General features: G+C 45.4%; 1 protein-coding gene across 2 annotated transcripts in view; it reads right to left on the bottom strand.

The window, feature by feature from the left end:
- LOC139765193 (plexin-B-like) overlaps window positions 1-16,493 on the bottom strand; it is a 487,569-nt gene that overhangs the window by 51,254 nt on the left and 419,822 nt on the right. For both annotated transcript variants that reach the window (XM_071692480.1, XM_071692481.1), the window contains exon 5: window positions 13,721-13,853. In XM_071692480.1, the coding sequence (XP_071548581.1) occupies window positions 13,721-13,853 (133 nt within the window). The remainder of the gene's footprint in view (window positions 1-13,720; window positions 13,854-16,493) is intronic.

Raw genomic sequence — 16,493 nt, 5'->3', positions numbered from 1 at the left:
TGTATGACCCTTGTTGGCCTTTTCGTATTCAACAGTGATAAGTATATACCTGAGACAGAGCGAAGACCTGCTTGCCCTGGTGCACTCGCAGCAGCAAAACATACGCAGAGTGAAGCAAACATCCCGGTGAGGTCGAAGCAGCGAAACATACCCAAGATGGAACGGATAACTACATTCCACTGGCGAGATAGATGCCGTAAAGCATATGGAAGGTGGAAGGGAAAACTGTCTCTCCAGGTGTGGTCGAAGCAAAAATGTCGGCGTATGTATGGTGGCGGCAGGGAGGGATAAGGGAAGAGGCGAGGGCCACCATTGTGGTACATAACTAGAGAGACGGTTTCATGAAACTGATCCCGAAACGTTTAGCTCAAGCTTTGCACTGATTCACTTCATACCTTTGACTGTGACTGACGCTGCTGCTTCGCTTGGTCTGCTGATTTGAACAAATAACGTATCCATAAACAGATGATTACAAGTCATTTTAACAAAATATCACTGCATAAAGAGCATTTGTTTCTTGTCTAAACAAATCACTGTTCACTGGTTCTTTCACTCAGCGTTGATGACACTTGTCCGTCCCGCCGGGGGATGATACACGGATAATATTGGTCAGAGAGGAGCTGCTGACGGCTCCATGACACGGGTCACGTGGTCGCCTGGCTACTCAGGGATTCGAGCATGGCGAACCACCCGTTCACTCGCCAGTTCACGACGGCCTCCAGCGAGTTTTTATTTGTAAAAATAAGATAAAATAACATCACAGCTCCTTGTAAAGAAAACAGTACTTACATGCAAACACAAAACTTTTCATTATACAAGAAAGTTTATGAATGTATACATTCTACTGCATCCTCGAATATTCATACCTAACCCTTGAGCAGGACGGTACGAGACCCAAGCACGACGGCATGATCCTTGAGCAATGATGCGAGCCTCGAGCACGACAGCTCGACTCTTGAGTATAACCTGGCACTTTGAGCACCTTCCCGCATTCCTTCATCACGTAGGGCGAAAACCTTGGTTCGAATCCCTAAAACGGTGTATGTCCTGGCAGTGTCATCTCGGGAATGAATGGATGAAAAAAAGGAGAGAGAGAGAGAGAGAGAGAGAGAGAGAGAGAGAGAGAGAGAGAGAGAGAGAGAGAGAGAGAGTGGTTAGGGGAGGGACATGTGAATGTAAAATGAGTTACTCGTGATGAGACAAAGATATATGAGAGAGAGTAATATAAAAACACTGACATCAAGAACAGACAAAAGATATAAACATACAGACATTCATACTGACAGACAGGCAGTTGAAGACGGAAGGACAGACATACAGACCAACCTCAAGCAGACAGCTAACATAACTTTGAAGTCCATGTTATCCTTCACGTCATTTCCAGCCACTTGAGGCGCTGATGAGCAACCAAGATCAGCAAATTTTCCCGCATATTATCATAGCTCTAAATTGGACATATTCCCGCGTACCCTAAACCCGAGGGTGTGGTGTGCAGACTTAGGGTTGTGGGGGGTCGTGAAGACGCGATAAAACGGTATAATACATGAGGCGTCAGCGTATTATAATACCGCAGCCCCCATACCCTGTTCTCCACTCCACTGTCTTTCCCACACTGCTCACCATCCACCCTGTTCCTTCCGCTTCCATTCACTCCACTTCCCTTCCTTGCTATCTCCTCCACCACAGCCCACACCACTAACACTTATACCTACAGCGAGACAACAAATACTAAGACGTTCCCAAGATAATCGTGATGTTCAAAACTCCTCGCTCCCCAAGATAATCTCCCTACTCCCCGCCTGCACTTCCCTCACCCCCTGCCTGCACCACACCTCCCTAAGATGATCTCCCCACTCCTCGCCTGCACCACACCACAAGAAGACCTCCCCAATCCCCGCCTGCACCACACCTCCACAAGAACACATCCTCCACTCCCCGTCTGCACCGCACTTCCCAATCCCCAGCCTTGCCCACCCTCCCCAACCAAGACCACTTCTTGTCAGACCCCACCCGCCAGAAATCGATACTTAGGACATTAGGACAAAATTGGCACCATTTGTCACTAGAACGAAACGCCTCACGTCTCCTCCCGTCCTTGCTACCCCAGCCAGCCTCGTACCCCAGAGGTGCAAGATCTTGAGCCAGAAATCCTGGCGTAGGCGGGAGTCTTTCCCCACTTATTGTTCAGTGGGGAGGTAGGCCGGACCCAGGGAGGGGAGGAACAATTCACTGAGGTGATAGGGAGGAAGACCGGAGCTGGAAGGTGAGGAACTGTTACGTGGGGAGGCAGGGAAGCAGGCAGGAGCCAGGAGAGGGAGGGAACAGTTCACGGGTGGTAGGGAGGAAAACCGAAGCTGGGGAGGTGAGGAGCTGTTCCGTGAGGAGGTAGGGGAAGCAAACAGGAGCCGGGTAGCAAATGTTCTCGAGACACAGGAAGAGAGAGGCAGAGGAGAGTGGTGAATTTGAGAGCAGGGAAAGAGTAAAATGTAAAAGAGGCTACAAGTGACAAGGAACGATGGAAGAGCTGCTTACAGCAGGGAAGACTGCGTAAGAACAAGAGGAAGATAAAAGGAAAATGTAAGAGACGATATCGGAAAGGAAAATATCTGGTAAAGGAGCTCTACCAGAGACGCTAGCTTCCAAGAGGCTGTCGATCCTGTCTCAAGGAGTCAAAAAGGTGGAAGATAACACCATATTATAGTCTACCCGAGAAGTGGTTCAGGCCGGAGGGTTAGGACATGATGGAGAGGGAGGGAAGGTATAAAAAGAAAACCAAAAGAAACGACAGAAAACGTGAAGGGAGGGTAGAGTAAAATAAAAAAATAAAGAGCGGATTGAAGGTACTACTAAGAATAGGATCAGTAAAGCAGATAAATCAATCAGGATATACAGAAGGTAAAGGAAAGATAAGAGCAGGGAAAGGAAACACAAAAGAGGCGTAATATAAGTGTACGGTGTGGGAGACGGTAAACAGGAGAATGAAAGAAGGAAATATGAAAAATTGGGGTAAGGGGATTAGGGATGTAGAGACATCTGGGAGAGCGGCTAGTGATAGGAAGGACAGGCGACCTGTTGACAATGATTTAATAGACGAATGTACTGTGTAATTACCCATTTGTACTGTACGGGGTAAGAGTTTTACACCCCCCCCCCCATTTCTTGAACATTTGTGTTATACAATGTTCAGAACTTCTGAATGATGTCCGCACTTCCCAAGTCTTTACCCAACCTACTCCGTTCATCCACGACTTCTGTACTATAAAACTACACATCACAGCTTGTTCTTCACCAAGTTTCCTACTTAATATCACAGAGACTTACGAATAGAGACCGCATTCGCTTACATCTATTCTCTGGTAAAGTGTGTGTGTGTGTGTGTGTGTGTGTGTGTGTGTGTGTGTGTGTGTGTATATATATATATATATATATATATATATATATATATATATATATATATATATATATATATATATATATAATCACACCATAGTAACAAAGGTTTCAAGCCGGTGCAAATTCAATAATTTGTTTGTTCTCTCGTGTGATCTTCCCGCCCTGGGCCGAGTTGCTCTGGGCTATGTACGTTCATTCTGTGAAGTCAGTTAATTTGTCTATAAAGGCCCCGAGTACGTGTCTGCAGATGGGACCAGACCAGCCAGGGAGGGTGTGGTGGTTACGTAGAGTCACCGCTGCTCTCCAAATAACCCGGGAAACAACAGAACACCGTAGCATCTTAGCTTCCTCGCTCTCCTTCCCTAGCTATCCTCTCTTCTTCATTGATATTCCTCCTTCCACCCTTCCTCCACTTTCCCATGCCCCTCCTCCCTCACTCCTCCCTTCCCTTTCCTCCACACGAACCCTCTGGAATAACGCCAACTCAAAATCTCGCGATTCGTCCTGGCCAGTAAGCACGGTAGGCTTCCAAGGCGTCGCCGGACCCTGACTACAGCGGCACCTCCACCTGCTACCCTCTTCCGTCAACATGGCTCACCATCACCCACTCTCTCCCGCGCCTGCACTACTCTGTCACCCTCCCTGCCTCTTCGTCTTCGTCCCGAATAGTCCAACGCCCTGCCTGCCTCCTGTGTATAAACTCCCGCCATCTTCATTCCTGACCCAGAACTCTGGTCTCCATCTAATTTCAGTGACCCTGAGGTGTTATCTACGTATAGCCATTATCACTACCTTCTGAAGCCATCTTATCTTCCTCCAGTACCATCATGAATCATCCACGCCTCTGTGACTATCTTTATCCCAGCATTATCATTCCCGACACCTGACCACCGCCGACCTAGTTCTGCAGTTCCATCTTCGTCCTGATCCACGACTTAATCTTCTCGAGTCATCCTATCTTCATCGTAGGTCCATGATTATGTCATGGCTACGATTACCTTCATCCTAGCATCGAGCGTCTCAGGAAAATGACCCTGCATTCAGGACGGACTCTCCGTTCTAGCATCTCCCTCTCTCCGGGCAAATTCCTTTTCGACCCAGAATCTTGCTCCAGCCCACCTCTTTGTTCAAACACCCTCTCTTCGTCCCAGGGTCGCCCTCTTCGTCCTGGCACCACCACAATTTACGTACTAACACCAAGCTCTTCGTTAACACAACCCTGTTCGTCCTAGCAAGACTTGTTCATCCTAGCTCTATCATGCTCCTCGCAGCACCACCCTGTTCACCCTACCACTACCCTGTTCGTCCTAGTAAGACTCGCTTCGTCCTAGCACTACCCTCTTCGTCTCAGCCACGTCCTGTTTGTCTTAATGACATCATTTCGTCCCAGCACTATTTGCTCTGTCCCAGCAAGACTCTTCCTCTGTGAGGCAAGGCCTTGCTCTAGGCACCACTTTTCTGCGTGTCTCTGCCACTCTACATCAGTTAGTGCTGCTGACGTTGTCCCTGTGTCAGTAACCTCTTGTAAAATCACCAACTTCACTCTAACAACATTAACTTCATTCCAGTGCCATTAACTTCGCTCTAGTACCACTAACAACCAAACGGTCCCATACATTAACCTTTTTCTCGTGCCATTAACTTCATTATAGTCCCATAAACTTCATTTCAGAACCATTAGTTTCATTCCAGCACCAGTGACTTTGTTCCTGTACCATTAACCTCCTTCCTATACCATTAACTTCACTCCAGATTCTTCATGCTGGCGCTATTAAAATTGTTCTTCAGCCATGACATATATTTCGACACCCAACACCTCGGTATGGTGTTCATCTACTTTTGTTTCCCTCTGTGTAATTTCCCCCGCCCAGCGCGCCATCCAGTCTCACACACGAGCGACCCTTACCCTTCCTTCCTCAGTCATTAAAACACAATTGTAAATCCAGGCGGGAACATCACAGCCTGATACCATACACAACCCGCACTCCACGAACAAGGAGCCCCGGACACTGCAGCGATGTACTGGTTCATATATATTGTCCATAATTTGATTTCTGTACATGTTCTGGCAGAGAGAGAGAGAGAGAGAGAGAGAGAGAGAGAGAGAGAGAGAGAGAGAGAGAGAGAGAGAGAGAGAGAGAGAGAGAGAGAGAGAGAGAGAGAGAGAGAGAGAGAGAGAGAGAGAGAGAGAGAGAGAGAGAGAGAGAGAGAGAGAGAGAGAGAAGTTTATGAGGAAAAATGAAATACATGGAAATAATGAGGGAGGGAGGGAGGAGGATACTGAGAGCATGCAACACCCCGCCTCTTCCCTCCTTTCCTTCCTACTAACTGTCCCTCTCCTCCTCCGTGTTCCCCTCCCTCCCCCCAGGTATCAGGTGATCAGCTGGACGCATCGGTGTAATCCCTTGCTTTATCAGGGCCAAACATGGCCAGGCACGGATTTTCCCGATTATCATCCCATCCAGATTCATTTTGTTACCCCGTCTGGTCTGCAGCGTTCAGCCCGGGGCCACGACCTCACCATCAACGCTCTCACTCCCATTTCTTTATGTAGTTACTTGGCTTTGTGGTAAACTGGAAGAAACAATCATAGTTGCGATTACAAACTGAAAATCAAATTCATATCCACCTTTTGGACCGAAAACATCCCCACTCACAACGTAGAGTTATTATTCTTGAATCTTCTCATTATTATCAATAGTATCCTCATTTCTAACCTTGTTTGGTGGCGGCTAACCACAAGATCGGGAGGCTGCTTGTAATACTGGTTTATTCGTTGCTACACTTTCATTCTCAGAGCTGTGATCACCTTGGCTTCCTCCCTTTAATGGCATGCAAACCACCGCCCGCCCGCAATTAGACACGAGCACAAAAAGAAATTCTTTATATAACAAAATCAAATGAACCATATCTTGCAGCCTTACTAATATGCATTTATCTGTTTCCTTATATTTCCTTAAAACAATAATTTCCGTTTCTCAACTTTTTTTTATAAGTTACTTCTGCTGTGTCATTTAATTACGTTGCACGTATGAGGAAGCATAACCGAGTATGCTGAAATGGTATGGACATCTGGAGAGGGTGAGTGTAGAGAGGATGACTGAGGGTATGGACGCCTGTCAGAAGAGGAGGGAACGAGGAAAATAGGAAAACCGAGATGGAGGAGTTGGAAGGATGAGCAATAGATGCTATACAGTGATCTAGGCCTGAACATGCAGGAGGGTGAGAAGCCTGCAAGGGATAGAAAAAAAAAAAAACGAGCGATGTGGTATACAGTGGATAACGTGCTATCAGTGGGATGAACCCATATGAAGCAGTCACAGAAAACCACGGAAGGCAGTGTGGAGCCTAATTGCAGATAAGGGAATCTGCTTTCGGTATTCCATGCATGGCAACCAGAGATTGGATGTGAGCGAATAAGGCCATTTTTCGTCTGTTCCCGACGCTACCTTGCCAAGACAAAAGCATGAAAACAACAACAACAACAAGATTGTATATCTCTACAGCCCTCCTCATGTTGTGTGATGCAAACTAACTTGCCTCTAATCCTGATCCTGTACGTCATGTGTTGTCTCTAAACGACTCTCCCTGTTCCATTTGTTCCTATCTCTCTCCCTCCCCTCACCCAGTACTCCGTGATATCCCTCTCAATAAACTAATTACCCTAATCCGGGCCCTTCCGATTCCCTTGGCAGCTCACTGAACTTGCAACAACGTTTCATCACTCAAACCCTAGATACAATTTTCTACATGATCTACAGTAACCTCTACCTCAAGTTCTTGAAGACCTTCTCCATCACCTCCACTACGTCCCACTTAACCCATCAGCTGGCGTAGTGGTCAACGTGATTTAAAGAATAACTTCCTCATGTATCATCATTTCTTTTCCACGTCTCAGAACATTACTGCTGCACTTCCTTACCTGGTTATTTCCAAACCATTTACAATCGTAGCCTTCAACTATTTTGTCCATCGACCACCTTAACTCCCAACCAACTCTTAAGCCAACCTTCATCTACTGCTTTCTGTTCATCCTATGAAAGACATTCAGCCAGACTTCACCGTCCTCAACCACCCATCAAGCCATCTAATATATCATCACAAACAACCTCTCACCCCATCAATGACCCCCGTGCAGTCCTCGCTGCCGTCACCACCCCACTAAGCCACCCAACGCACCATTAAATCTTAACCCCTTAACCCATCAACAACCCCCCAGGCAGTCGTCGTCCCCGTCAACACCCCCGGCAAGCCATCCAATATACCATCACGTCAATAAACTTAACAGAAACAGAGTAGTAAAACGCCAACACGCTCACACATTCCTCGGGCACTTTTTCTCTACCTCCTCCTCCTTTCCTCCTTCTACTTCGACTACTTCTACCTAACTTTTCCTTTCCTTCATTCTCACTATCCTCTCTGCATATCCCTTTTACCATTACCATTATCATCTTATTTCATCTATTCATTTTCATTCTCTGCCTTATTCTCTCCCTTATTACTTTTGCTTTGCCCTGCTTACTTCCGTTATCAAGGTTTCCTTCTTCATCGTCTCTCATCATCTCAGTTTTCACTCATCTCCACTTCTCAGATTTCTTGACCATCCATTCTTCTCTCACTTCCGCTCTCCTTCTTCATCTTGCTATCTTCTTCAACTTTCTCATGCTACGTCGTCCATCGTCCTCGTCTCTTTTTCATTATCAAGTGCCTCCCTCCCTCTCATCATCTGTCTGTCCCCTTCCCTTCCATCATCCTGTGTCTCCCTCCCTTCCATCATCCTGTGTCTCCCTCCCTTCCATCATCTGCCTGTCCGTCCCCTTCCCTTCACTTCTCCTAGATCAGCTTGCGGCTCGGAGCCTCACTTTCGGTAATTAACTCCCTTGAACCTCAGGACCTGACGAACTTACACACCTTTCGAACGCTTGGTTAGATTTCTAATTCCTTGCCAAGCATTTCGTTCTTCAGGCGTTTTATTCAGACCCTGACGGAGGTTTTTTTTCTCCTTCTGAGAGTGGCGTTCTGTTTGTAAGGGGGGAGGTGCCTCCCTCCGGCCTTGCCGTAGTGAGATCTGAACCCGTGTGTATGCTTCTCAAAGTCGTATTTTCGGTTTCGAATTTCCGGAACAAATGAATAACGTCTCTAATGGGGTTCCACTCGGCCAGGCCCCTCGTTTCACCCATCTCTGCTTTACATGATTCCCCCATTTCCATTCCACCATGGTGCTATGGACACCCATTCCATTATTCCTATTCCAGTCTTTCGCTATATTCGCTTAACCACCACCACCGTTCCACCTTCCCTTACGAATAAAATGACCCCTTTTTTATCACTTGTTTTTCCTCCTTCGTCGTTCCATTAAGCTATTCCTCCCACCTTATACCCGTGTCAGAGGAAAAAAAATCACCCCTTGAGAATTCTTCACTTTTTTCTCCCCTTTTTGGGAGTTGAGGAAGACGGAAGCTGTCAACAGTTTCCCCATGTGACGGGTAATAAGATACAGACAGACAGACAGAGACGCATGTGTGAACAGAGACAGAGACGCATATGTGAACATACAGACAGACAGACAGAAACGCATAAGTGAACATACAGACAGACATACATACTAACATATATTCACAAACGCAAACATACATATAAAGACAGACACAAGGACAGAAACATATTAATATAGACAGAAACACAGGTAAATAGTTAAAACGGCTAAAAAACAGAAATAGATAGTCTGCCTCTAAAGAGAAATACTGAACAGGAGAGGCAATCAGGCAGTGATTCAATTAGCCAATTTACTAATTAACAGCCAAGGAAGCAGTGAGGGAGGTGTGGAAGGTTTCCATACAGTCATCCATCTAATTCACACTTGCCATCTACTCATATTGCTCTTCCATCCACCTGCTTATCCATCGTAGATACATTCATCCAACCATCTATCGACATCCATTTGGTTATCATTTACAATATTTTAACCTCTTTTCATCAAATCATGCAACGTCAACCTATCCATTAATCCAACTATGCATCAGCTCATCCATCCATTAATCTACTGATCCATCCGTTCATTCACTCATCCACCCATACATTTATCAGCTTATCATATCACCCACCGACCTATCCATCCGTTCATTCACCCATCCATTCATCCGTTCCTCCATCTATCCATCTAGAGACTGACATACATAAATCTATACACTACACACTCAACTGGAAATGGTGTCCACGATGTCGCTGGGAAAGGGTGAATGCCAAAGAAACACAAGAGGACAAAACTTGACAATCATTTATAAGAAATGAGGTTGTGAGGCAGGTATGAACCCCAGACTCGTCTCCCTGACAAGTGTGGACGAATTCTTACAGAGGAGAAACTACCAAAGTGAGAGGAGAACTACCATCCTCGAAATCACTTGGATTGATTACGTAAATGCAATCCATCTAGGGAATAATTCCCAGGAGAATCAACATCCTCGTGTTCATCCAAGAAAAAATAATCTGAATTCAACCGACAACGGCAGTAGAGCACATCTCTACATTCACAAATTCCGCAAACTCAGCTTTATTGGACCATCCTACTCACCTGATTACGCTATTGAGCATAACATTCTATGTGTGTGAACGCCATCTATGGGGGGATAACGAAGCCATTTCGCTGTAGGGTTCTCGTTTTACACTGTGGGTTCATAATGATGGTAGAGCCTTTATTTCCCTATGGGGAAGGGTTGGGCTCCAGCCAGAGGCAGAAAGAGAGACACCAATAAAGTAATAGTATAGTCCCTACTAGAGAGAGAGAGAGAGAGAGAGAGAGAGAGAGAGAGAGAGAGAGAGAGAGAGAGAGAGAGAGAGAGAGAGAGAGAGATATGCCGTGTGTGGCAGGATATGCAACAATTCTATGCAACACTACCTCGTGCATCGTTTGTTTACGTAACCCCCTAAGGAGAACAACTGTCCCCTGCTGTGTTTCATACGCGTTCCTGTGATTGGCCAATTCTCTCCATCACCTACATTACACTGATTGGCCGTACCATCATGGCATCATCATCATCAATAACTGATGTCAGGCAAAACGCAAATATTCAAGCTGACAAATAAAATTCACTTCCTGATCAATACTTGCGCCAGTAGAAGACCAACGTAATGGCCACATGTTCGTACGATAGTCGGCAATACAACGGTGAGAACCGCATCATAGAACCCGTCAGTCGCAAACCTTCTGATCCTGTGACACGTAAAACAATGATAAGGTGAACGTAACTGCATCTACGACTCCTTCCCTTCCTGTTACATCCATTACGATAATGACACTCGCTCCTATATCCTTAATCAAGTCACATATACCTATATCTACTTATACATATATATATATATATATATATATATATATATATATATATATATATATATATATATATATAGATACATAGATAGATAGATAGATAGGTAGATAGATAGATAGATCGATAGATAGATCGATAGATAGATAGATAGATAGATAGATAGATAGACTGATAGAGATAGAGATAGTAACCGCTATGTTGGGATCAGCCGTCCCTTGGGAGTGAGAAGCAGCCATATTGGGATCAGCTGTCCCTGGGAGTGAGAGACGAACCCAAACTTTCCCTGAAGGATCTGAACTGAGACGGATTGGCTGTTTGGGTTTGTGACGATGTTTACACTGGCAAGGTATGAGAGGTCTTGCTGAAGGACATACGAACTGGGCTCACCAGGAGGAGGAAGAGGAGGAAAAGGGAGGGAGGGAGGAAGGAAGGAAACAGCTGGAGAATCAAATGTGCAAATGGTGGAAAGGGGGATAGACGGTAAAATGGTGGTGTTAGAAGATGGGGAACGAGTCAAAGCAGAAGGAAAATGAAGAATAGTGCAAGAGAATAAGACGAGGAGAAGCAGAGGGGATGGTGATGACGCAAGTCGAACGAAGTCAAGGTGTAAGACGTGAAGAAATGTGCTGGTGGAGTGGGAGACTGGTGTTGGGGTGGGTTGGTGGTTGTTAACCACTGGGGATGGGGATACGGGACTATGCAAAAGAAAAATCGGTGTTGGGGTGGATTGGTTGCTAGTCTTAATGGACGAATGGAAATTGCTCTAGTTTAAGAATGGAATCCTATTAAGTGGAATTACAATCTTCACAAGTCTGGTCAAGATATATGCTCTCGCTTGATTCTCTGGTCATTAACATATTTTACTTCAGCTACATATAAAATATAACGTTCTCTTTTTCTCTATGCGTCTGCAAATAGTCAAATGATTCTCATACCATCCTCTCTGATACAGGAGAACCATCTCCCTCTGACATATGAGAGCCACACAATGTAAATATTACCAGCTCGATTATCGACATAAATAACCTTTCAGCAGAAGACCTCCGCCTGCCTCCCCCCACACTCCCACACACCATGCAGTGAAACAGGCAACACACAACCTCTCAACCCACGACCTGTGAGCAGAGGAACTGTACCTACCTATCTACCTCACATCTTTTCACTATTACCAACTCCATGGGATGGATCACACACACACACACACACACACACACACACACACACTCACACACACACACACACACACACACACACACACACACACACACACACACACACACACACATCCTTTGAGGAACACATCCTTTCACATGCACAAAGGCCACGACTTTTACGACAACACAAAAAAAGTTAAATCCTCATGAGTCGTTCTAGGGAGGAGGCTGCCTACCTACCACACCAGCTGTCGTCCTGGGGACCAGGTTACTAACTACACCAGCTGTCGCTGTCGGCGGGGAAGGCCCCCGTGTCATGTCGTAAGAGGCGGCAGCCGTCACTCAACACTTCCCAGTAATCAAATACACCATGGTACACACATCTCGTGCCAGCAACAACATACGGTTAATGGCCTTCATTTTAGTTATCGTCGCCTGCCGCCCAAGACAACCCGGAAAAACACTCATTAATCCACTTACACACACACACACACACACACACACACACACACACACACACACACACACACACACTCAGATGGTAACCTTTTTCTCTCTTCTACTGTTGTCAACGTCCGGCTTTGCTTTTGGCTACTGTCCTCTTGTTTCTGCCTCTCTCTCTCTCTCTCTCTCTCTCTCTCTCTCTCTCTCTCTCTCTCTCTCTCTCTCTCTCTCTCTGTGCCACACAAACAACACACACATCCCACGAAACAAAACTGACCACAGGTTCACAGTTCCCATCTTTCATATCATTCCCACATAAATATATTCCTCTGGCCCGTCCTCCTCCTCCGACACGGACAAGAACCATCTTGCCCCACGGACGCCTCCTCCCTTCCCCCATTTTCCTCCGCTGTTTTTAACCTCCTACACAAACAAGACTCCGAGAGCTCACATTAATCACTCACACTATGGTGATGTTGTTAGGGCCGTGTCGGACCAACCAACACTATCATTCCTCGCCGCCGAAATGGATCAGCTTGGCGGGCTCTGCAGACGTGATCTTTTAAAAGGTTGATCCCACTATTGCTGTGGAAAGGGGAAGGGAAAATGGTGGATGGAAGTGGGTAGGGGTGCTCGAAGCTCCGGATCATCATCTCTTCCCCAGACCAAAACTCCTCACTGATCTACTCCTAACACTAATAAATTACCAGACTGCATGAATGGGATAGGTTCGTCCATTTGTGAAACTTAAGAGATTCGTTCCGCAGTGCTGTAGATACTGGGGACGGCTCGAATCTTTTAAAAGATTCGTTCCGCTGTTGCTTTGGATGGTGGTAGGGTTCAAAGCCCAGAATCTTCACTACTATACACTCTCCGATCCAACGACTCTATTAGATGAACGGGATAAGGACGTCCTTTGCAAGTGACCTTTAAAAAAAAAGGTTGGTGGTTCTGCACTTGTTGGGGAGGAGAGATGTTTTACGCCCGGAGGTTCACAATTCAGATGCTAATGAAGCGATTCTAAATTGAAAAGCAGTTGTTACTCCTACTGAGAAGTAAGGGAGGAATCAAATATATAAATATCCAGAACAGTCAGCTTCCTGAATCAACCAACTGCGTAAGGCGGTCCGTGTGCGTCTATACGTGTGTGGGCTCACTAAGGTGGATGTGTGTTTTATGGACGATGTGTCTGGTGCTGGAACGAGCATAAAAGCGCCTGGAAAGGAGTAATACTGTCGTCTCAGACTGAAGCATTGTCTCACTAAGGTATGACTTCAGTCCGTCGAACAATGTTCAGAGAAATTCGAACACGTTCGAGCTAGTGGTCATGAGAACCGCTTCTCAGGCAGGACAAATGACAAATTATGAAGTCATGATGACAACCATGATATGGACACTCACCGTAGCCGTCTGGTCGACGGGGAGCCTGTCAGGGAGGATCATCTCGAAGTCGATACACTGCTGACCAGAGCCGAAGCTGAGCCAGCGAGGCGATGAGAAGGTGGCCTTCTGGCACGCCGACTGCACCGTGCACCTGCCGGAGGAGACAAGAACATGTGTTAATCATCAGGTAAGGTTAGGGACACTACAGATAACACTATGAACACTAAAATTACAGATTAAAATCATCACCCACCAACAAGCCAATAACTACTTAGGTTCAGCACTCAACAGCTGACTATAACTTTTCAACAACAGGTAGCGTCAGCTGGGACAAATCTTAAAGTAGAGAGATGTTTAACGTAACAGGAAGACCCATTTTAGGAACATTACGCAACACAGGCCTAAACCAAAAACCATTCGGAACTTAAACGCTTCCATTATACTCAAAGAATACCAAAGGATACCAAAGCTTGTTCGGAAGACGTTATTAGAAAAGTACGCAAGAGAATCCATTATGGTGCCCACTCTGTGGTGAACCCAAGTACACACGCACCCCTTGAGGAGGTGGATGTTCCAACATAGCCCAAAAGCATCTGCTTCTATGAGGATGATACCAGCTCGGCGAGTATATGGCCTTCCATCGGTTCATGTTACTAATTGGCGGCCGATAGGGGCGTTGGTTCCTGTCTCGCTGGGGGATGGGGAGGCGAAATCCTCTCAGGTGTGAGACATATCCTGTACCCCCTACTCACCCGTAAGAGGGGGAGATGGCAGAGAGAGAGAGAAAAGAGAGAGAGAGAAAGAGAGAGAGAGAAAGAGAGAGAGAGAGAGAGAGAGAGAGAGAGAGAGAGAGAGAGAGAGAGAGAGAGAGAGAGAGAGAGAGAGAGAGAGAGGAGTAAATAATATATTAATATAGCTCCGTCACAGTCAGCTAATTATGATACAAGAGCTAAATACAGACTTACCCAGACCGTCATACAACTCCTCAGACTTCAGTGGTCTTTACACAAAGGATGTACAGAGAGGCTGTGTACTCAAGGTGTAAACAAAGTACATATACTACGTGCAACACAGAGGATGTGTACATAGCCTGTAAAGAGGGAATACAAGCTATGTACATAGGAGACTTCCACAGAGATAATAAAACAAAGACTCAGATACCTTAATATACACAATGTCCGATTCCCTATATACGCGGGAAATAAACAGATGTATTGTGGTAGACAAGAAGGAGCAAATTCAATGATCAAGTACTGTACCAGGATCATCACGGAGAGATAAATATCTTTAACACAACATTTCTTCCAGGAATCTTACCTTTTTCCAAATACACATATACCAAGTGTTTCCAGGACAGCGTGTGTATGAAGGGTACACAGCACAGAGCTTACACAGCACGAAGCGTAGCCTGGGTACAATACATCGACATAAGAGGATGAAAGGTGGGCCTAGGGACCAGCAGGGTTCTCATCCCGTCATAAGATACTAAAAGATATTTACTCCATCGTGAGTGGAACAAGAACAAGACCTTTGGTCACTACAACCAGAAAAAATATCACTACGGCTCTCTTAGCACAACGACACAATGATGTCATCACGAGACGAAAATGACTGTTTACTGTGACTATGATAACAACATAATTTCCAACTGAAACTGTGTTGTACAAACATCATCATATACTATGTCATGTTAAAATTATGTACAAGTCAGTTACCTGTGGTAAGAGACTGCCAGATATTTGCCCTAATACTAATAGCTGGGTGATTCATATTACAGAGGAGAGAGAGAGAGAGAGAGAGAGAGAGAGAGAGAGAGAGAGAGAGAGAGAGAGAGAGAGAGAGAGAGAGAGAGAGAGAGAGAGAGAGGTCAACTGGCTTTGAACTACTGCCCCGAGCTGAAGGAGAGGAAATTAAACCAAGGATTAGGTCATTAACAGTGAGGAGATTAACAGCAAGAAGACGCCTACAGCACTTTCTCCACTCATAATTTAGTTTGTTGAAGTTGTTAGAGTGGAGAGCTCTCATAGTTCACAGCCACAGATTGAGTCCTGGACGTGGGAGGACATACACCTCACAACCACAGATTGAGTCCGGGATGGTCCTGGATATAGCAGTCACTGAGTCCACGTCAGAGTCCTGGACGATGAACACTTTACCACTTAGTATGATCTTTTATCTTCTCAAGTTACTCCAGAACTCTTAATACCTCAATTAGAGACATTTGTTTGCTTTGAATCAAATTACATTTTCCTCTCCGTCAACATTCAGGTCATACTATACGCTCCAGCTGCTCCGCGTCTAGGCCAACAACCCGTATATAGAGCAATTATCATTGTTCTGAACGTTCACAATAAAAACTTGTGCAGTTCTGTAACATTCGCTCGAGCGAGACGCATCCTCTTTTGAATTACTATTCCGTGGAAGCCACTTGACACACCAGCATTCATAAGTAAGCACATGATATGATCACACAATATAATCCATCATCTTCGTATTTACTTTACATAACAAATCAGTGTTCAGTAGTGCCTCAGACAGCATGAGAATATCATCTGCAACTCTATTCCTAAATATTTTTTTCATACAGCGCTAACTACATCACGAGGATTGCACACCTCGATGATTCCCTCCCATAATGTCTTAATATAACCTTCATAATCGATCATCTTTAGCTCACGAAATGACATTCACTCATACTCAGTCGCCCATCTTCCCAAACACTAATTATTAAGCTAAAAATCATCTGAGAAATACATATTAAAATGACGCTTCTGAAATGATATATAATACA

Source organism: Panulirus ornatus, chromosome 53 (assembly GCF_036320965.1).
Source record: "Panulirus ornatus isolate Po-2019 chromosome 53, ASM3632096v1, whole genome shotgun sequence".
Taxonomy (NCBI): Eukaryota; Metazoa; Arthropoda; class Malacostraca; order Decapoda; family Palinuridae; genus Panulirus; species Panulirus ornatus.
Note: the sequence above shows the minus strand (reverse complement) of the source record. Positions and strands in the feature narration are given on the sequence as shown.